The following is a 22,332-nucleotide window of genomic DNA, read 5'->3' as shown; positions in this document are numbered from 1 at the left end:
AGATGGAAAAGCTCAATATCATCATTCAGAATAAGACCAAGGGCCAAATCAGAACAAACTATCAATTGCTCATATGCAAGTTTTAAGTTGAAGCTGAAGAAAATTAGAACAAGTACATGAGAACCAAAATACGACCTTGAGTACATCCTACCTGAATTTGAAGACCATCTGAAGAATAGATTTGATGCATTGAACACTAATGACCAAAGACCAGATGAGTTGTGGGATGACATCAAGGACAGCATACATGAAAAAAACAAAAGATTGTTAAAAAAAGACTAGAAAGAAAGAAAATATCAAAATAGATGACAGAAGAGACTCTGAAACTTGCTCTTGAACTTAGAGTAGTTACAGCGAATGGAAGAAATCATGAAGTGAAAGAGCTGAACAGAAGATTTCAGAGGGCAGCTCAAGAAGACATAGTAAAGTATTGTAATGAAACGTGCAAAGATCTGGAGTTAGAAAACCAAAGAAAGAACACGTTTGGCATTTCTCAAGCTTAAGAACTGAAGAAAAAATTCAGTCCTTGAGTTGCAATTTCGAAGGATTCTATGGGCAAAATGGAGCCCTGGTGGGGCAGTAGTTAAGCGTTCCACTGCTTAACAAAATATCAGCAGTTCAAATCCACCAGCCACTCCTTGGACACCTTATGGAGCAGTTCTACTCTGTCCTATAGGTCACCATGAATCAGAATCGACTCAATGGCAACAGGTTTGTTTGTTTGTTTTTTTATGGCAAAACATTGAATGATGTAGCAGGAAGCATAAAAAAATGGAAGGAATACACAGATTCACTGTGCCAACAAGAGTTGGTCGATATTCAACCATTTCTGGAGGTAGCATGTGATCAAGAACTCATGGTACTGAAGGAAGAAGGCCAAGCTGCACTGAAGGCATTGACAAAAACAAAGCTCCAGGAATTGAGAGAATACCAATTGAGATGTTTCAAGAAACAGATGTAATGCTGGAGGTGCTCACTAATCTATGCCAAGAAAATTGGAACCAGCTACCTAGGCAACCATCTGGAAGAGATCCATATTTGTGCCCATTCAAAAGAAAGGTGATCCAACAAAATGTGGACAGTAGTGAATAATATCATTAATAGCACAGGCAAGTAAAATTTTGCTGAAGATAATTCAAAAACAATTACATGGAATGAGAGATATTAATGTTAATGTTAGATGGATTTTTGTTGAAAGAAGAGAATACCAGAAAGATGTTTACCTGTGTTTTATTGACTATGAAAAGGCATTTAACAGTGTGGATCATACTAAATTATATATAAGGTTGGGAAGAAAGGGAATTCTAGAACACATCATTGTGCTCATGTGGAAACTGTACATAGACCAAGAGGCAGTTGTTTGAACAGAACAAGGTAATACTGAGTGGCTTAAATCAAGAAAGGTGTTCTCAGGTTTGTATTCTTTCACCATATTGACTCAATCTGTATGCTGAGCAAACAATCTGAGAATCTGGACTACTTGAAGAAGAACATGGCGTCAGAATTGGTGGAAGACTCATTAACAACCTGCAATATGCAGGTGACACAACCTGGCTTGCTGAAAGTGAAAAGGACTTGAAGCACTTACTGATGAAGATCAAAGACTACAGCCTTCAGTATGGATTATACCTCAACATAAGAAAACAAAAATCCTCACAATTGGACCAATAAGCAACATCATGATAAAGGGAGAAAATATTGAAGTTGTCGAGGATTTCATTTTGCTTGGATCTGCAATCAATGCCCATGGAAGCAGCAGTCAAGAAATCAAATGACGTATTGCATTGGACAAATCTGATGCAAAAATACCTCTTAAAAGTCTTAAAAAGCAAGGATGTCACTTTGAGGACTAAGGTGCGCCTGGCCCAAGCTGTAATATTTTCAGTTGCCTCATATGCATGTGAAAGCTGGACAATGAATAAGGAAGACCGAAGAAGAATTGATGTCTTTGAATTATGGTGTTGACTAAGAATATTGAATATACCATGGACTTCCAGAAGAAGGAACAAGTCTGTCTTTGAAGAAGTACAGCTAGAATGCTCCTTGGAAGCCAAGATAGTGAGACTTCATCTCTTGTACTTTGGGCATGTTATTAGGAGGGACCAGTCACTGGAGAAGGACGTCATACTTGGTAAAGTAGAAGGTCAGTGAAAAGAGGAAGACCCTCAATAAGATGGATTGACACAGTGACTGTAACTATGGGCTCAAACTTAGCAAAGATTGTGAAGATGGTGCAGAATCGGACGGTGTTTCGTTTTGTTGTACATAAGGTTGCTATGAGTCAGAATAGACTGGATGACACTTAACAATAACAAAATTGTATGGCACATAGCAAATGCTCAGTGAATATAATTATTACTAAATGCTGATGCTGTGCGGCATAAGTTGCTAGATACTTCAGAAATACCAAGAAAGTTGAGATCAATAAGGACTAGCGGAGTCAGTGGTAGCTTTCTGGGGTAGGTGGAACTTGAGCTGGGCTTTGAAATTTATTAATATTTTACCTTCTTCCATGACTTATAAAAATACACAAAACAAATAATAATAATAATACATGTTGAAATATTACTATGTGTCAGGTACATGCATGGCATGTATTAGCTCACCTCATTGACTATACACAGCAATACCATACATTGTACAGTGGGGGAAACTGAGGCTCAGATACATTAGGAAACACAACTCATCAGTGGAGAAACTGGGTTTCAAACTCAGGTCTCTCTGACTCCAAAGCCTATGCTCTGAATACTGTACTGATTCTCAAAGAGAGAGAGAGAGAGAGAAAAGAGATCCAGAAAACTACGAAATTAAAAACAAATTGGGTTCTGGTGAAAAATAATTAAGAATAAGTGGTTGTGGGTGAAAGTTTATAAGTCTGTCTTAGTTATCTAGTGTTGCTATAACAGAAAAACCACAAATGGGTGGCTTTAACAAACAGAAATTTATTTTCTCACAGTTTAGGAGGCTAGAAATCCAAATTCAGGGTGCTGGCTCTAGGGGAAGGCTTTCTCTCTGTTGGCTCTGGAGGAAGGCCCTTGTCTCTTTTGAGCTTCTGCTCCTGGCTGATCTTCATGTGACTTGGCATCTCTCTTCCCCCATCTCTGCTTACTTGCTTGCTTGTTTAATTTCTTTTGTATCTCAAAAGAGATTCACTCAAAGTACACACTACGGTAATCCTGCCTCATTAACATAACAAACACAACCCATTCACAAAAGGAATTACAACCACAGGCAGAGTTTAGGATTTACAACGCAAATTTTTTGGGAACTTAATTCAATTCATAACAAAATCTCTAGTTTCTGGGGGAAAAGTAAAATCAGAAATATGTTTCCCCTTTAAAAATTGAAAGTCTAATCAACAAAGTGCTTATCATATAGATTTTTAAAGCTAATAAATTCTCAAGACAAATGCATTTTTGCTTTGACTGAACTTACTGTTATCAAGTTCCTGACACCAAACAGAAGAAAATAATAATTATTTTAAAATTGAACCAGTTGGATTTGAATGTTTAAGGAATAAACTTATATTTTTCTCAATTATTGTAAGCTTATATGTTTTTCTCAACAATACATTGTGATAAAACAATTAAAAGCTCAAATTTCTTTATAGCATTAAAAGAACTATCTCACTCTTCTGATTGCACAAGATATTTAAAAAATAGAATCATGACTGTTCGTTTTCTAAAGACCTTAACACAATGTGATATTTTTGTCATTGTTTTTGTTTTACTGTTACTTTTCTTCTGCATGGTCACGACCAGGAGAAATAATAGAATGTAGATAAATAGGCCAGATTAGACTATACAGTTAAAGTTAAGATACGAACTTGTCTGTGAAAAGGAAAATACGATTACTTAAATGATTACCAATATTTGTGAAGAGATAATGTACTGGTTTCTCAGGTAAAACACAACCCTTGCTGGTATAAACACTGTTTTAGGACAGTGGTTTTCAGTGTGGCCCCTGGATCACATGGGGATTTTTTTAGAAGTGCAAATCTTTGGGTCTCACCCCAAACCTACTGAATCTAAAACTCTGTGTGAAAGCCCTACAGATGACTGTGATGCATGCTCAACTTTGAGAACCACTGTGCTGACATGGGAATAATAAATTCTGTCCAGGTTGATCAGTGAAGAGGTAGAAGAATAGAGGAAGTTACTTTGAACAGGGCCTTAAAGAATGTCTCAGAGTTCTCTACACCATATTTCTTCCTCCAGTTAAACAGAATATGATGCATCTAGAAAACCAATAGATTTATGTTATGGGAAAGAGCATGAGCTTTGGAGTTTTGTATAGGATGTCTTCCTGGAGGATAGTTTGGTATTATGCATCAAAAGCCTAGAAATTCTACTTTTAAGAATTTATCCAAAGGAAATAATTGCTCAAGAGTACAAAGATAAATTCACAAAAATGTTTTTAAAAGCATTGTTTCTAAAAGTGAAAAAATGAGAATCTACCTAAAATTCCACCAGTTAAATTATGGTACATACTTTTGATGGAATGCTAAGTATCCATTAAAATGATTATTTACATGTGTATTTATTGGTATGGAAGGATAATCATAATTACAGTTAAAGGAATAAAATCTATTATTATAAAAGAGTATGTTTATAAGTCAAATTTGGTTGACACATCGATATATGTATTCATATGTACATCTATGTGCATAGAAAAAAGGTTTGGAAGGCTTTACATCAAAATGTTAACAGTGGAAATACTGGTGTAGCTAGATAAATGGATCGATAGATAGATGTTGCTGTTACAGTTGTTGTTAGCTGCCATTGAGTAGGCTCTCAACTCATAGCAATCCCATACACAGTGGAACAAAACAGTGCCTGGTCCTGTGCCATCCTGATGATCCATTGCTGGTCGGACTGCTGTGATCCACGGGCTTTTCATTAGTGTATGTTTGGAAGTAAATCACTAGGACTTTCTTCCTAGTCTATCTTAATCTAGAAGCTCCACTGAAATCTGTTCAGCATCATAGCAACATGCAAGCCTCCACTGACAGACAGGTGGTGGCTGTGCATGAAGTGCATTGGCCAGGAATTGAACCAGTGTCTCCAGCAAGGAAGGTGATAATTCTACCACTAAAGCATGGCTGCCTCTCAGATAGATAATTTTGATTTGTTTTTGCTTGCCTCTGTTTTCTTATGTGAAATTCTTCCTTGTATGATGAAGAAAGAATGAAAGTATGAAAACAGCCTAATCTGTTTAAGTGGATTTTTCACACAATCTTATGATTAGGGGCTGGAAATATTCATTTGCTTTAAAAAATACCATATTTGTTCCAAAATATTTGGAAGAAACTAATCACTCTTGCTGTAACACTTCACTGCCAAGGTTAGTTGTCTAAAATCTGGCATTGGTTCATTCTGAAAGTTTGTATTATTATCAGATAATTTAAAAAATATGGTCTTCATCTTAGAAGCTCCTGGAAAAGCAGAAATTGCTCTCTACTGGGAGGCAAGAGATCCTGGTTCAACCTTTGCCATTAACTTTCTGTGTGAATTTGGAAAATTTAATCTCATTTTTTGGACTCAGTTTCCTCATCTATAAAAAATGACAGGATGAGAAGATATTGATGGCCTTTAACAGACCTAATATTTTAGGGATGTATAATGCATTTAAAAGCCAAACTACTCATTTGCAGAGAACTATATGAGGACATATAAAGGCTGGAAAAATAAAATAAACCAAACTGCCTAAAAGTCCTTTAAAGGATTCTGCTTCTGAAATTACAGAGAGTGTTTTTGTTACTTCTCTCTTTTAATATGACTTCTCCCTTAATGAGGTTTTTAAACAAATTATGTGTTAAATGTCAAAAGGAATCCCTGAGTAGTATAAATGGTTAACTTACTTGGTTGCTAATCAAAGGTCAGAGGTTTGAGTTCATCTACAGGCATCTTAGAAAAAAGACCTGGTGATCTACTTCTGAAAATCAGCCATTGAAAACCCTGTGGAGTACAGTTCTACTCTGATACACATGGAGTCACCATGAGTTGGAGTCTACTCCATAGCAGCTAGTTCAGTGTCAAAAGATACTTGAACGTTGGTATATTTATGACACCTGGTGGTCAAGTCAAACATCACAGCTAAATTTTGATCCCCCAGATACATACTCATTCGCTTCCACTTAGTGGGATGTTTTTTTAATCCATATTTATCCATTCATCATTCAGTCAGTCATTCACTCAACAAACACTTAGTCAACTCCTAATGTATTCCAGATACTTTTATAAACAGAAGAGACTGCGTCTTTAATCTGTAGGAGACTGGTATTTATTTAGAACAACAAAATACACCCCCATGGAAAGGCAAATAACTACTGCATGCTGGGTGTGTTTAGTGCACTCTCAATAAAGAAAATTATCAGAACTATGGGAACTCTGAGGCCAGAGGAGTGACCTGTAGTTCGAGGAGGTTTGGAAGGCTTCCTGGAGGAAGTGAGCCTTGCCTTTCTTGGGACCTAAGTTCCCTCATCTGTAAAATAGCAATGATAATAGGATTGTCATATAGAGTTCTTGTTAGGAGTTAATTGAGAGAGTATATATAAAGCACTTAACATAGCACCTGGCTCAAAGTAGGCATTCATTAAATATTAGTTATTATTATAACAAATCCAAGGATGATCAGGTAAGTCTTCATGTATATTAGCTGTTTCCTTAATTTTATTTCATGAATAGTTCTGGTTCAAGTTTATACAGCTTTTTATTTTGACTGAGTATAAACATCTGCTAGATTCCTTTAGTTAGTTCAGTGAATAAACAAACAGATAAACCACAAAAAAGATAGTTTTGGCTCCATTTACAGTTTCCTATACTAACTGAACGATTCAGCAAAATTGTCACCTCAGTGAAAAAAAAAAAATTTAAACTAGCTGTTTGTCTGAATAAGCTGGCTGTTTGACTGTTAGTCAGCAAATATAATCTTTCTGAGAGCTCCATGTAGTTAGCTCAAATAGGTTATTTGGCACTGTATGAGCTGTATGTGGGTTGACTGCATTACACTTTTTAATTGGTTATGTTTTACCCCATATTGCTTTCCCAACTCATATTTCAAAAGTTGTTGCAAAAATATGCATTTACTTTTGCACTTGAGTACAAAGTAGTCAATGTTAAGGCTGTCTTATTTTCCTTTTAATTCCACAAAATGTAAATTCCACAAAAGGTGAAGCAAACTTACTGCATTTGCAAGCAATAAAAAGTACAAGGGAGTATTAAAATCCCATTTATCCTTTTGTTTCTAAAATCAGATACATAAATCATATTTTCTAAAAATATCAAACATTTAAGTAGTTAAACTTTCACATTCAAGGGTAGAATAAACTGTATTGTAGTGGCTTTTGGCAAAAAACAATCATGGTTTGAACCAAAAGAAAACCCAGAACAGGAGCATTTCATATTATGGATGAATGTTTAATCCAGATAAGGGAAGATTTGAGAGAGAACAGGATTGCTGCCTTCAGATACTTAAAGAGCTTTCATGTGTAACAGGGAGTAGACTTAGTTTATTTGGCTCCAGCAGACAGAACTAAGATGAAATGACAGGGAAACAGATTTTGGCTCACTAGAAGGAAGAATTTTCTAACAATTAGGATTGTTAAAAATGTAACCATCCACATTAATAACTTTTCATTGGACTTGCACTGAAAGCTACAAAGAGAGATGGAGCTCCTTTTGTTGAAAGCTGAAGTTCTCATAATGTCTGAACTTTAAAGTTACGGAAGCTCTGGAAAGTGCCATGACACTTGTTATTCTTAGGTGCAGTCGAATCCTTTTCTACTCATAGCGACTCTATGTGACCGAGTAGAACAGCCCCGTAGGATTTTCTTGGCTCTAATCTTTATGGAATCAGATTGCCAGGTCTTTTCTCTCATGGACCTGTTGATGGGTTCAAACCTCAGACCTTTCTGTTGGCAGTCAAGCACTTAACCATTACGCCACCAAGGTTCCTTCCACTACACATAACCAAAAAAACCATACTCATTGCTGTTGAGTTGATTCCGACTCACAGCAACCCTGTAGGACAGAGTAGAATGGCCCCATCGAGTTTCCAAGGAGCACCTGGTAGATTCAAACTGCCAACCTTTTGGTTAGCAGCCATAGCACTTAACCACTACACCACCAGGGTTTCCCCATGACACGTTGTTGTTAGGTGCTATCGAGTTGGTTCCAACTCATAACAACCCTATAGGACAGAGTAGAACTACCCCACAGGGTTTCCAAGGAGTAGCTGGTGGATTTGAACTGCCAACCTTTAGGTTAGCAGCCGAGCTCTTAACCACTATGCCACCAGGGCTCCCCATGACACATAAGCAGGACTAACTCTGAAAGAGGCAAAGGTTATCTGAGTTGCACTCTCTTTTCCTAGTCCCTGTCAGTCCAAGGCCTGCTAACCTGCCAAACTTTCCCCAGGTCCCTATCACATGTCTCATTCCATAAAAGTACACAGACTCACCTCAGCAATCACCTATTCCCTAATAAGGATGCAGTTGAAGATGAGTTAAATTTTTGCTCTCCTAGGGTCAGTGATAGCGGATGCAGCTAGATCTCAAAATTTCAAAATCCAGATGGGGAAAAGTGTAAAATGTGGAACCCAATAGGAGTGCTGGAATGCATATCTTGGAGCTATTTTGCAGTGAGGTCTTGCCTATGGGTTAGCTCTGCAAGTCTGATTACTCTCTCTTACTAATAAGGGAGAAATCTGACAGGTTATTGCCAAAATAGTGATCTTTTCGATTCCTAAAAATATCTTCCTTTTGATATTTCAGTTTATTTAGAAAAGACCCTTTTATGATTTACATTTGAATACTTCTTTGGTAGGAAACAAATATATCTGTATACTCAAATATAAGACTGATAATGGCCTTGACTCTATTTTTACTCAATTTTCTGCAGAAATCATCACTCTAATGCTTTCCTTAAGGAAGGAACATAAATCCTCAGAATGAGAAGTAACAGCATGAACAGTACAAGAGCAAAGTGCATGGATCTTCAAATGCCATTTCAGTACTCGCTCTATGCAACCACCTATATCCTCATATTCATCCCTGGTCTTCTGGCCAACAGTGTGGCCTTGTGGGTTCTGTGCCGCTTCATCAGCAAGAAAAATAAAGCCATCATTTTCATGATCAATCTCTCTGTGGCTGACCTTGCTCATGTGCTGTCCTTACCCCTCCGGATTTACTATTACATCAGCCACCACTGGCCTTTCCAGAGAGCCCTTTGCCTGCTGTGCTTCTACGTGAAGTATCTCAACATGTATGCCAGCATTTGCTTCCTGACGTGCATCAGCCTTCAGAGGTGCTTCTTTCTCCTCAAGCCCTTCAAGGCCAGAGACTGGAAATGTAGGTACGACGCGGGCATCAGTGCTGCCATTTGGATCATTGTGGGGACTGCCTGTTTACCACTACCCATCCTGAGAAACGCAGACTTAGCCAACAACACTGAGTCCTGCTTTGCTGATTTAGGGCTTCAACACATTAGCATGGCTTCCGCCATTGGCATGGTAACTGTAGCTGAAATTGGAGGGTTTGTGTTACCTGTTGTAATTATCACCTCTTGCACATGGAAAACGAGAAAATCCTTAAGGGAATTCCAAGTTCCCTCACAGAATACCGAAGAGAGAAAAAAGGCTTTGCGGATGGTCCTGACATGTGCAGTAGTGTTCGTTGTGTGTTTCACCCCTTACCACCTCAATTTCCCCTTCTTTATGATGGTGAAGCAACATGTGTTTTCCAGCTGCTCGTTTATTAAGAGCACTCTATGTTTCCACATCATTTCCCTGTGTCTTGCAAATCTGAATTGTTGTCTTGATCCAGTTGTATATTATTTCATGACTTCAGAATTTCGTGATCAATTTTCAGAACATGGTGGCTTGGTTCTTCAGTCATGTGTGAGGTGTCAGGAGAGCAATTGGGAAATTAATCAGAGGAAGGAGGATCTTCAAAATATCTCTCTTGAATTTTTGGATGATTCCAAGACAATTTAATCACATAATTAGCTAGAACAATTCATATAATCTATCAGTTTAGCTATATCATATTGAAGATTTTTAAAAAATGATGTTGATGAATACCTTAAAGAAAAACTGATCCCTTCCCTTTATCCTCAAAATGATTCTTATGAAAGAAATATTCATGCCTGTATTTCCTCCCCAAATGGAAATATATTGTCCTATGGAGTATGTGAGCAAGTATCTTTCTTTACAGAAGGTGATCGGCACCTTTTCCTGAGAGCAGCAAAAGGTAATTTGATCACAGGTGGACTTAGTGTATTGTCAAAACATTTGAAATTGTACAGGAAAACTATATGATTCTAGCTTTATCTAGAAAGTATACACTAATTGAGTAGACTGAAGAGTAGCTTCTTATTGATGTTAATATGAGTTAAGGAAATTATTATAATTTAGAATATCTATGACACTTTCCCTTTCCATGCTTGGGGATACAGATAATTCACATTAATCCAAAATATCTCTAAAGTATCATGAGGTTCACACAACACACACACACATACACACAGCTTAAAGACAAAATGTTATGTTCTAACACATTTCACAACCTTAAGAATTTCAGGGTTTGCAGTGAAGATTCTTTGCTTGGATTTCTCTGAGTGCATGTGAAGTGATACTGTTTTTATATATTGGCACTGATTCAGAAAATATTTTGTTATATTTGTTTATTAAAATCAGCTATGTCATAGTCTCCCTAGTTTGATTGCTTTTTATACAATCTGAGTCACAATTTCACTTGATACATTTAGATTAATGAATAAAGAATCACATACATACATGCAGTTTTTCAGTTGCTAAACTCTGTATGGACCTCATTTAATACAAGTAAAGTTATGTATAAGGAGAACACTGGTGAATTGAACCCTATGATAAATGCAGAATGGAATATTGCTATTTAAAAAATCCCTTTGATTAAATCCTTTTGTAATATAAATCACTTCCCTTGGAAAATTTGAACCTAAAATTTCATATATTGGGGTTCCTTAAAATAGAACATAACATTTTTTCCCCTAAATTTTATTTATTTTGTTGTTGTTGTTGACAATATACACAGAAAAACATACACCAGTTCAACAGTTTCTACATGTACGGTTCAGTAACACTGTTTAAATCTTCGAGTTGTGCGACCATTGTCACCCTCCTTTTCTGAGTTGTTCTTCCCTCATTAACAGAAACTCACTGCCCCCTAATCTTTCAAGTTGCTGTTGTCAATTTGATGCCATACAGATAGTTCTTAAAAGAGCATAATGCTCAAGGCAGACTTTTGTTTATACTTAAGCTAAACTATTATTTGGTTTTAAGAAGACTTCAGGGGATATTTTTGGTTTAAAGATAATCTCAGGGTGATAGTTTCAGGGATTCAACCACCCTCCATGACCCAAGAAAGTCTAGAATCATGAGGATTTGAAATTCTGTTCTCCATTTTCTCCCTTTTGATCAGGATTCTTCTATAGAATCTTTGATCAAAATGTTCAGTAATGGTAGCTGGGCACCATCCAGTTCTTCTGGTCTCATGGCAAAGGAGGCAGTTGTTCATGGAGACAATTAGCCACCCATTTCATATCCTCCCCCTATTTCTGACTCTACTTTTTTCTCTGTTGCTCCAGATGAGTAGAGACCAATTGTTGTGCCTTGGATGACCACTTGCAAGCTTTTAAGACCTCAACCACTATGAAACAAACTAGGATACAGAACAGAAGCACTAAACATGTTATTAGGCTAATTAACTGGGCTGTCCCATGAAACCATGACCCTAAATCTCCAAGCCAAGAACCAAATCCCATGAGGTTTTTGGTTGTACATAAGCAATCTAAGCAGCTACTCTGAGATGCAAATCAAACCACAATGAGATGCCATTTCACTCCCACTAGGATAGCTAAGATTAAAAAAAAAAAAACACACAGAAAATAACAAATGTTGACAAGGATTTGGGGGAACACTTAGGCATTGCTGGTAGGAATGCAAACTGATATCCTGATATAGCTGTTGTGGAAAACATTGTGGTGGTTCCTCCAAAACAAAATAGAGCTACCATATGACCCAGCAATTCCACTCCTAGGTATATACCCAAAATACTTGAAAGTAGAGACTCAAAAAGATACTTGTACACTGTCTTAGGCTGGGTTCTCTAGTGAAACAAAATGAATGAAGTATATATATAATCAAACAAAATCAAACCCATTGCCGTGGAGCTGATTCCAACTCATAGCAACCCAATAGGACAGAGTAGAACTGCCCCACAGGGCATAAGGTATCCAAGGAGTGGCTAGTGGATTCTAACTGCCAATGATTTGGTTAGCAACTGAGCTCTTAACCACTATGACTCACGTAGCTACAGGGGCTGATGAACCCAAGATCAGCAGGTCAGATGGCAGGCTGCTGGCTCAAGTCCCAAGAACAAGAGTTCAGATGATGACGAACCAAGCGCAGGATCCAGAGCAGAGCAAAATTCAGCAAGCTTTGCCAGAAAGTCTATATATATATTAGATGAAGTCCACACCTCCAAGGAAGTTCCCTTTCAACTGATAAGCTGCTCATAGCAGATATCATCATGGAGGAGATTCCATTATATCAGATCTCATCATGGAGGTGATTACATCATCACATACCTGCCAAACTACATCATAACTGCCAAACCACTGAGAATCATGGCCCAGCCAATTTGACACACAGCCTTAACCATCACATGCACTATGTTTATTATTGCCCTATTCACAATAGCCAAAGGTGGAAGCAAACTACATGCCCATGAACAGAAGAATAGATAAACAAAATATGGCACATACATACGGTGGAATACTACTCAGCCAGTAGGAGAAACGAAGTCTTGATACATACTACAATATAGAAGGAACTTGAAGATGCTATGCTGAGTGAAATAAGTCAATCAGAACAGGACAAATATTGTATCGCCTCACTTATATAAAAAGACAAGAAAACTCAAACTTATATAGACCAAAGTTTATTAGAGGTTATCCAGGGCAGGAGGGAGGTGGGGAAAGGGGGTTAATGGTGATGGAAAAATCACATTGATTAAGGGTTGAGTTGTATAGATGATTATTGTAATTGCTCTCAGTAAGTTGTACACCTGTAAAAAGTTGAATTGGCTAAAGTTGTGAGATAAATATATTTACAAAGACAAAAAAATAATGTAACAATTTAAGAGCAGTGGTTAGTTATATAATACTATACAGACTTCTTTTCCTGTCTTTATAAGATTGAAAATTTACAAAATGTTTCACTTGTGTGATTTTTTTGAAATAGTAATTTTCTATCAGTCACAAAAGGAGAATATAATTTAGCACAGGGGAGAAAAAATCCAGGGTAAAACCAAGATTCCCTGAAATCATCTAGAAATCTGTATTTTAGACAGTTGTTTTCTGTAGAAATGATCATGTACCATTTTAAGTATCTGAACATTTTAAAAACCATTTTAGGTGCAAATATTTCTTTCCTACCCAAGCCATTTGTGTTAAAGGAGACATGGTGCATGAAAGAAGCACGAATCCAGATTCAGAGGACAAGGGTCCTAGTTTTAGGCCTGCCACTGAAAAGTTATGTGATCTTGGACAAGTCACTTCTCTTTGGGTTTCAGTGTTATTATTTATACATAGGGGGCTAGACTAGATAGCTATATGAGCCGTATTTTTTGGAAAGTGTTTTCTGAACACTAAGGCACTTTACAAATTATTGTTGTTGTTAGCTATATTATTATTGTTGTTATCATTATGTAAGGAAAGCTTCAACTCTAACATTTAGTGTAACAATTTCAGGATGACTGAGAGTCATTACAAATATCAGTTGTGGTACTGTATATTTTTCTTCTCTCTGGGCTATTGAAATCTGTATGAGTGTTTGTCTCTACATTAAAAAGGTCTCATGCATGTTTATTTCCTATGTTGGTTTTATAGTGCTTTTATCTATATTTCTCTTTGAGCTATTCGCTCTCACTTTTTGCCACTGTTTAAAACAGTCTCTGTTTTTAATTAATTACTCTAAACTTTTTGGCTTTGAAAGCACATTAATCAAGCTAGTTAGAACAAAATTTAAACTTAACTAATATGAATAAAAGCTTGTTGTTTTATTTTATTTGGAGAAGTGTGTGAAAAAGGGAAAATCTTTTATGGAACTAAACATACGGGTTTTAGTTTATGGACTTTGTAGCATCTATTTTGGCTCTTCAGGAATATTTTGCTTCCTTCCTGGCTCTGTCAGCTGTGTTTAGATAGTTGAGGTTGCCAGATGTATGAGTTCTGGATGAAAGAGGTGTGACTAGATATTTTTGACACCTAGATGTTCTTGAAATTTAAATATTTCAGCTTACAATGTCTATCTATCTCTATTTCTATCTATATCTATCTTGTTTTCAACATAAATTGCTGATTATATTTAGTTATATATGCTTTTTAAAACTAAATTTCCAAAGGCATTACTTGTTAAATCAAGAAATCGTGTATTCAGAACTGTTTTATTGCTCTTAGGGAAGTTATTATCCATTTGAACATAATGCTCTTAAGAAAACATCTGCTCACTCTGGCCTTTTCTCCCTTCCTATTTAGGAGCACTTGGAGCCCTGGTGGTGCAGTGGTTAAGAGCTTGGCTGTGAACCAAAAGGTTGGCAGTTCAAATCCACCAGCCACTCCTTGGAAACCCTATGGGGCAGTTTTACTCTGTCCTAAAGGGTCACTATGAGTTGAAATCGACTCTACAGCAACAATTTATTTTGGTTTTGGCAGAAATTACCCTATGTATTTGAAGTCCTATTTGAGACTATATTAATCTTTTCTTTTTTGAAATTGGTGTATTGTTATCATGAATAACAAACTTTACCCCTTGGATTTGGGGAAGCAAAGGAAACAGACTGCCTTACTAACTCTCTTGAAATTATCAGAATTCTCTGAAAAGCTCCAATTTAATCCTGTTTCTAGTTGTTGTTGTTGTGTGCCATGGAGTTGATTCTGACCCTATAGAACAGAATATAACTGTCCCATAGAGTTTCCTAGGCTGAAATCTTTATGGGAACAGATCGTCAGGTCTTTTCTCCCATAGAGCAGCTGATGGATTCGAACTTACGACCTTTCGGTAAGCAACTGAGTGCTTAACCATTGCACCTCCTTTCTACTTCTAGAGGAAGAGCTGCATGCAGTCATCTTGATCTAGTATTTCTGGGGCCTAAGGAATAACAAACCCCATCCCTATTCCTCAAAACTCTGGAATTCAGGAGTTCCAAAAATGGCAAGACTCGGTCTACCATTATAACTGATTGATAATAATTAGACAGAGTTGGGCTCTAGTCTCTGTTTTGCCCCTTCTTAACTTTGTGATCTTGAGGGAGACACCTTACCACTCTGAAGCTGATTTCTCATTTGTAAGATGGTTATAATAATCTCTGCCTTTTCTGCTTCACCCTTGTGAGGATACAATAAGAAATGTAGATGAGAGTCTTTGTAAAGAGTAACAGTTATTTAAACATAACAACACAATGAGAAGTAGTATAGGAATGGAACCAAGGAGAGGAGATAAAGTGCCCCTCTCAACTCATAACAACACAGAAGATGTCATTAAGTATTTTATAAAATCTATCAGCACCATAGAAAATATGAGGGTTAAAGCAGTGCCCAGAGTCAAGATAGCACTGAATGAGGCCTCCTGAGAGTGAGAAGAGGAGCCCTTTAAATTAGCCTTACCACAAAGTATTTAGATTCAGTTTTTCAGAGAAGTGAATTAAGATTAGAGTTGTTGTTACTGTTAAGTTGCCATCCCAATTCTGACTCATGATGACCCCACGTGTGCAGAGTAGAACTGCTCCATAGGGTTTTCAAGGCTGTGACGCTTTCAAAATCAGATCACCAGGTCTGTCTTCATAAGTACCTCGGGTGGGGTTGAAGAGCCAACCTCTTGGCTAGTAGTCGAGCACGTAACCATTTGTGCCACCCAACTACCTAAGATTAGGGTTAGGGATCTTGGAAGATATCAAATATCAGAGATTGGCCATAGCGTTAGTGAACAATGAAGATCCAATAGAGCAGCAGTGAGTGTCCCCTGGGATTAAATTCTCTGGATGGGAGGCATGGTCTCCAGAACAAAGGGAAGGAATGAATTTGAAACAAATCTAGAGGAATCTATAGTTGCAGAGGGGAGGGCTGAGGCCAGGGATATCTTACCTAATGACATTGCACGTGTGTAATTTTCTGAGAAGCCTTTAAAGGTTCAAAGTACTTCATTCAATACAATTTCTAAATCATTAGTCTGGTTAAATATATTTGATAATCAAATCTGCATTAATATGAAATATGCAAAAACTGAGTCTCCTGCAAAAACATTGAACTTACACACTTCTGACTTTGCTCACACTGTTTCCCTGTCATGCCTGCCTTTATACCTCCTCTCTGTCTATCCAGTCTTAAAGAATACTTAAGATTTAGCCTAAATCCTATTTTACTATGAAACCACACTTTTTGCCCTAGACAGTTAAATGCTTGAGGGTACCCACCATTTTTGTACTTTACAACATAATTGACTTTGAACCTAATTTCTTATTGGGATATTAAGAATTCAGTAGTTAATTTCTGTTGCTAGATTAACTAAAGGCTGCATATTACTTTCTCTGTGGGAGACTGTATCCTGGGCTATAAACTAGAGAGTTTATTGATATAAGATGACCTCATAATTAATTTAGCTCTCTGAGCATCATGCAAATAGTAGCTAGTCAATAAATGCCTATTGATTGATTTAAAAGAAAATATATAGTAGTTGGCTACACAGTCAAAAGACTAGTTCTTGTAATTGAGATTAATAAGTGTCACAAGGGGTGGTGGAGCCAACATGGTGCCCTAGATAGGCACATCATGCTGTCCCTCTGCAGCAAACACATGAAAAACTAATAAAACAGATACAAATGTCAATCCTGGAATCCTAAGCATTAAATGAAGGGGTAAAGAACTAGATCAAACACTGAATGAAAGAAGAAACTGAATCAAAACAGAGAATGAGGAAAGACATAGAGTGGAGGTCACCTGCCAACTAACACAGCACAGCTTTGTCATCTTAGAACACAGCTAGAAATGACCACAGACCAGGAGTATGGGAAGGCAAATCCATGGAGCTCCCAACAGGAGACAGAGCACCTGGTAACCAGAGAAACATGCTTTCCTACTCGTCACCCTTCTGCCCTGTGTGCCAACTCCAGCTCTTCCTGATGGGTCATACTGTGCCACTTGTTTAGAGAGCTACTGGCCGGCCATCACCCTGGGTCTGTCCATCCTCCAGCCATCAGCTCCTTCCACATCATTTTTTTCACTTTCTTCCCTCTCTTCTTTTTCTTTCACCCTTCTACCTAGCCCCATTTGCCACCCTCACCCCTTCCCAAGGGACCATTCAGCTAGAGAAGCACCATCCCACCATCAGTCTGGGTCCACCCTGCCTCCCCACACCAGATCTTACCATGCCATTTTTTCTTTCTTTTGCCTTCCTTTTCTTTCTCCCTCTCACCTAGCTCTATATGGAACCACTACCACTTCCCAGCAGGCCACAATGCACCACTGCAGGTAGAGAGATAGCAGCCCACCATCAGCCCATATCATCTCCGATGAGGAGCTGTGTATGCACCCACACCACTGCACCAACACTAGAAGGCAGGCAGCGCCTATCCAGTCCACCCTCAGTCACCTCGCCAAACCAGTGTACAGCTAAGTGGGCTCGCCCTGCCTGCTACTGCCCTGCCCAACTGGACAAGGTGGTGAGAGTTACTATGCCCACAGACGATCATGCAGTAAAGCATAAACAGCCTGCACCCCTCACATATCAAAACAAAACAAAGAAACAGGACAAATCAAATGAACACACAGTCAATAAATAGAGAAAATAGTACCTTAATGTCTTGGAGACAGTAGACAATATCAAAACATATAAAAAAGCAGGAAAAGATGACTCCAGCAAATGACCAAAATAAAGAAACAGATGACCTTCTGGTAGAAGAAAAGGCAGTGAAACAACCTGATACAGAATTCAGAAGACTAATATTTAGGGTTCTCCAAGACATTAGGAAAGAGATCAAGGAAAACACAGGCAAAACCAAGGAAAAAATAGACAAAATCATGGAAAACACAAAATACCAACAAAAGCATAGCCAAAATTGAGAAAAATACAGACAAAACAAAGGAAGAGTTCAAGAAAATAATACCAAAAAAAGTAAAAATAAATCAACAATTAGAAATCATACAAAAACAGCAAATAGAAATCCAAAAGATAAAAAATAAAATATGAGAAATGGACAATACAATAGAAGATTTTAGGAGAAACTTTGAAACAACGGAAGACAGAATCAGTGAGATTGAAGACAAATCTGTGGAAACCACTTTATTCGAGGAAAAATCAGAGAAAAGATTGAAGAAAACTTAAGAATTATGTGGGACACAATGAAGAGGAAAAATTTGCATGTGATTGGAGTTCCAAAACCAGGGGAGAAAACGGAAAACACAGGAAAAATTGTTGAAGATTTGCTGGCAGAAAACTTTCCAATTATCATGAAAAAAGAAAAGCTGAACATCCAACAAGCTCAATGAACCCCATATAGGATAGACCCAAAAGAAAGTCACCAAGACATACCATAATCACACATGCCAAAACCAAAGGCAAACAAAGAATCCTGAAAGCAGTTCAAGGAAAATAGAAAGTCATTTATAAAGGGGAATAGTAAGACTAAGCTATGATTACTCGGCAGAAACTATGCAGGCAAGAAGGCAATGGTATGACATATATAAAACCTTGAAAGAATAAAACTGTCAACCAAGAAAATATTTATCATGCAAACTCTCTCTCTCAAATATAATGGTGAAATTAGGACATTTCCAGATGAACATAAATAAAGTGATTCATAATTACCAAACCAGACTTACAAGAAATGTTAAAGGGAGTCCTTTGGTTAGAGAACCAACAACATCAGACAACAACCGGAGTCTAGGAGACAGAACGACATCAACCAGATACCAACCTAGGTAAAGAACTCTCCATAATGAAACAAAGCTAAGACTTAGAACAAGGAAACAGACGTGTCAATCTGTAAATGATAACAATGTCAAAGCAATAAAAGGGGGAATAAACAATATAGGTATAGAACTTTCAAAGGGAGAGGAAGTTAAGGTGATATCAAGTAATAAAAGACTCGTTCAAACTTAGGAAGATAATGGTAAATTTCAAAGTAACCACAAAGAAAGCTAACAAACCTACTCATCAGAATGAAAAAGAAGAAAAACAAAGTCTGAGTAAACACAAAAAGAAAAGAACAGAAAATCCAAAGACAAAGGGAACTCAGCACAGGAGAGTAAGAGGAACAAAGAAAACGTCAGCACCACAAAAAAAGCACAACAATATGACTGCAGTAAACCTCATACCTAGCTACAATCACACTGAAAGTAAATAGCTTAAATGCACCTGAAAATACATACAGTGGCAAAATGGATAAAAAAAAATGACCCATCAATTTATACTGTCTACAAGAGACGCACCTTAGATACAAAGAAAAAATATATTAAAAATCAAAGGATGGAAAAATAGATCAAGAAAACAGTGACTAAAAAAGGGTAGGAGTGGCAATACTAATCTCAGATAAAATAGACTTTAAGGCAAAATTCACCATAAAAGACAAGGAAGGACATTATATAATGATTAAAGGGACAATCTGCCAAGAAGACATGACCTTAATAAATATCTACGCATGCAATGACAGGGCTCCAAAAATACATAAAACAAACTCTATAGCAATGAAAAGGGAAATAGACAGTTTCACAATAATAGTAGGAGACTTCAACATACCAAGCTCAGTAATGGACAGAACATCTAGAAGGAAACTCAACAGAGATACAGAAGATTTAAAGGGCAAAATCAACCAACTTGACCTCATAGATATGTATAGAACACTCCACCCAATAGCACAAACTATATGTTCTTTTCCAATGCACATGGAACATTCTTCAGAATAGACCACATTTTAGGACACAAAGCAACCCTCAATAAAATGAAAAACATAGAAATAATACAAAACATCTTCTCTGATCACAATGTCATAAAAGTAGAAATCAGTAACATGAAGAGCAAGGGAAAAAATCAAATACATGGAAGCTGAATAACACCTTGCTTAAAAACAACTGGGTAACATAACAAATCAAAGAGGTAATCAAAAAATTATTAGAATCAAGTAAGAATGAAAACACCTCATACCAAAACCTTTGAGACACAGCAAATGCAGTACTCAGAAGTTGATTTATAGCAATAAATGCACACATCAAAAAAGAACAGGCCAAAATCAAAATGTTAGCTCTATAACTCAAAGAAAAAAAAAAAGGAAACAGCAAAAGAAGCCCACAGGCACCAGAAGAAGGGAAATAATAAAAATTAAAGCAGAAATAAATGAAACAGAGAACACGAAACACTAGAAAGAATCAACAATTCCAAAAGTCGGTTCTTTGAAAAGATCAACAAAATCGACAAACCACTGGCCAAAATGACAAGAGAAAAACAGGAGAGGACGCAAACAACTCAAATAAGAAATGAAATGGGGGACATTACAACAGACCCAACTGAAATAAAAAGAATCATAACAAAGTACTATGAAAAATTATACTTCAACAAATTTGAAAACCCAGAGGAAATGGACAAATTTTTAGAAACACTACCTAACTACTACAAAAAATAAGTTAGAAAATCTGAACATACACAGAAAAAGAGAAGAGATCAAAGAGGTAATAAACTCTCACGCCCCCACAAAAAAAGAAGCCCTTGCCCAGATGGCTTCACTGGAGAATTCTACAAAACATTCAGAGAAGAGCTCACAGCAATACTACTAAAACTGTTTCAGAGCACAGAAAAGAAATGAATACTCCCAAATTCATTATATGAAGCCAGCATAACCCTGATACCAAAACAAGGCAAAGACACAACAAAAAAAGAAAATTATAGACCAGTATCTCTCATGAATAGAGATTCAAAAATTCTCAACAAAATTCTAGCCAATAGAATTCAGCATTATATCAAAAACATAATACAACATGACCAATTGGGATTCACACCAGGTATGGTTAAACATTAGAAAATCAATTAATGTAATCCACAACATAAATAGAAAAAAAGAAAGATATACTTGATCATATCAATCAATGCAGAAAAGGCATTTGATAAACTCCGACATCGATTCCTGATAAAAATTCTCAATAAAATAGGAACAGAAGGGAAATTCCTCAACATAATAAAGGTTATCTACACAAAACGAACAGCCAACATCATTCTCAATGGAGAGAGACTGAAATCATTCTCCCTGAGAACGGGAACAAGACAAGAATGCCTTTTATCACCACTTCTACTTAACACTGTGCTGCAAGTCCTAACTAGAACAATAAGGCAAGAAAAAGAAACAAAGGGCATTGAAACTGGAAAATAAGAAGCAAAACTATCCCTATTCACAGATGATAATATCCTATACATAAAAAAAAAAAAAAACTCAAATATTCCCCAAGAAAAATACTGGAACTAATAGATTCAGCAGAATAGCAGGATAAAAGATCAATATAGAGAAATCAGTTGGATTCCTCTACACCAACAAAGATAACTTTGAAAGGAAATTAGGAAAACCATATCATTTATAATAGCCCCTAAAAAATAAAATACTTAGGAATAAAACTAACCGTGGACATAAAAGACCTATACAAAGAAACTACAAAACAGTATTGCAAGGAACCAAAAGAGACCTATATAATGGAAAAACATACCATGCTCATGGATAGAAAGACTCAACATTGTGAAAATTTCAAACCTACCCAAAGCAACCTGCAGATATAATGCAATCCCGATCCAAATACCAACAGCATTCCTTATCGAGATGGAAGCAGATAATCACCAAATTTATACAGAAAGGAAAGAGGCCCCAGATAAGCAAAACATTACTGAAGAACAAGAAAAACAGGGGGACTCACGCTGCCTGATCTCAGAACCTACTATACAGCCACAGTAATCAAAACAGCCTAGTACAGGTACAAGGACAGACACATAGACCAATGGAACAGAATTGAGAACCCAGATGTAAATCAATCCACCTATGGTCAGCTGATCTTTGACAAAGGACCAAAGTACATTAAATGGGGGAAAGAGTGATTTTAGCAAATGGTGCTGGCAAAACTGGATGTCCATCTATAAAAAAAAATGAAACAGGACCCATACTGCACACTGTACCAAAAAAAACACAAAATGGGTAAAAACCTAAATATAAAACCTAAAATGGTAAAGATTATGGAAGAAAAATTAGGAACAACACTAGGGAACTTC

General features: G+C 37.0%; 1 protein-coding gene across 1 annotated transcript in view; it reads left to right on the top strand.

Moving 5' to 3' along the window:
* Positions 1-11,203, top strand: part of LOC101353492 (putative P2Y purinoceptor 10) — a 63,819-nt gene extending 52,616 nt beyond the window's left edge. The window contains exon 2 of the mRNA XM_004378909.2: positions 8,901-11,203. Within this exon, the coding sequence (XP_004378966.2) occupies positions 8,950-9,993 (1,044 nt within the window). The 5' untranslated portion in view covers positions 8,901-8,949 and the 3' untranslated portion in view covers positions 9,994-11,203. The remainder of the gene's footprint in view (positions 1-8,900) is intronic.
* The last annotated feature ends 11,129 nt before the right edge of the window (positions 11,204-22,332 follow it).

The sequence above is a fragment of the Trichechus manatus genome, unplaced genomic scaffold (assembly GCF_000243295.1).
Source record: "Trichechus manatus latirostris isolate Lorelei unplaced genomic scaffold, TriManLat1.0 scaffold00060, whole genome shotgun sequence".
Classification (NCBI taxonomy): domain Eukaryota; kingdom Metazoa; phylum Chordata; class Mammalia; order Sirenia; family Trichechidae; genus Trichechus; species Trichechus manatus.
This window is presented reverse-complemented; position numbering and strand designations above follow the sequence as displayed.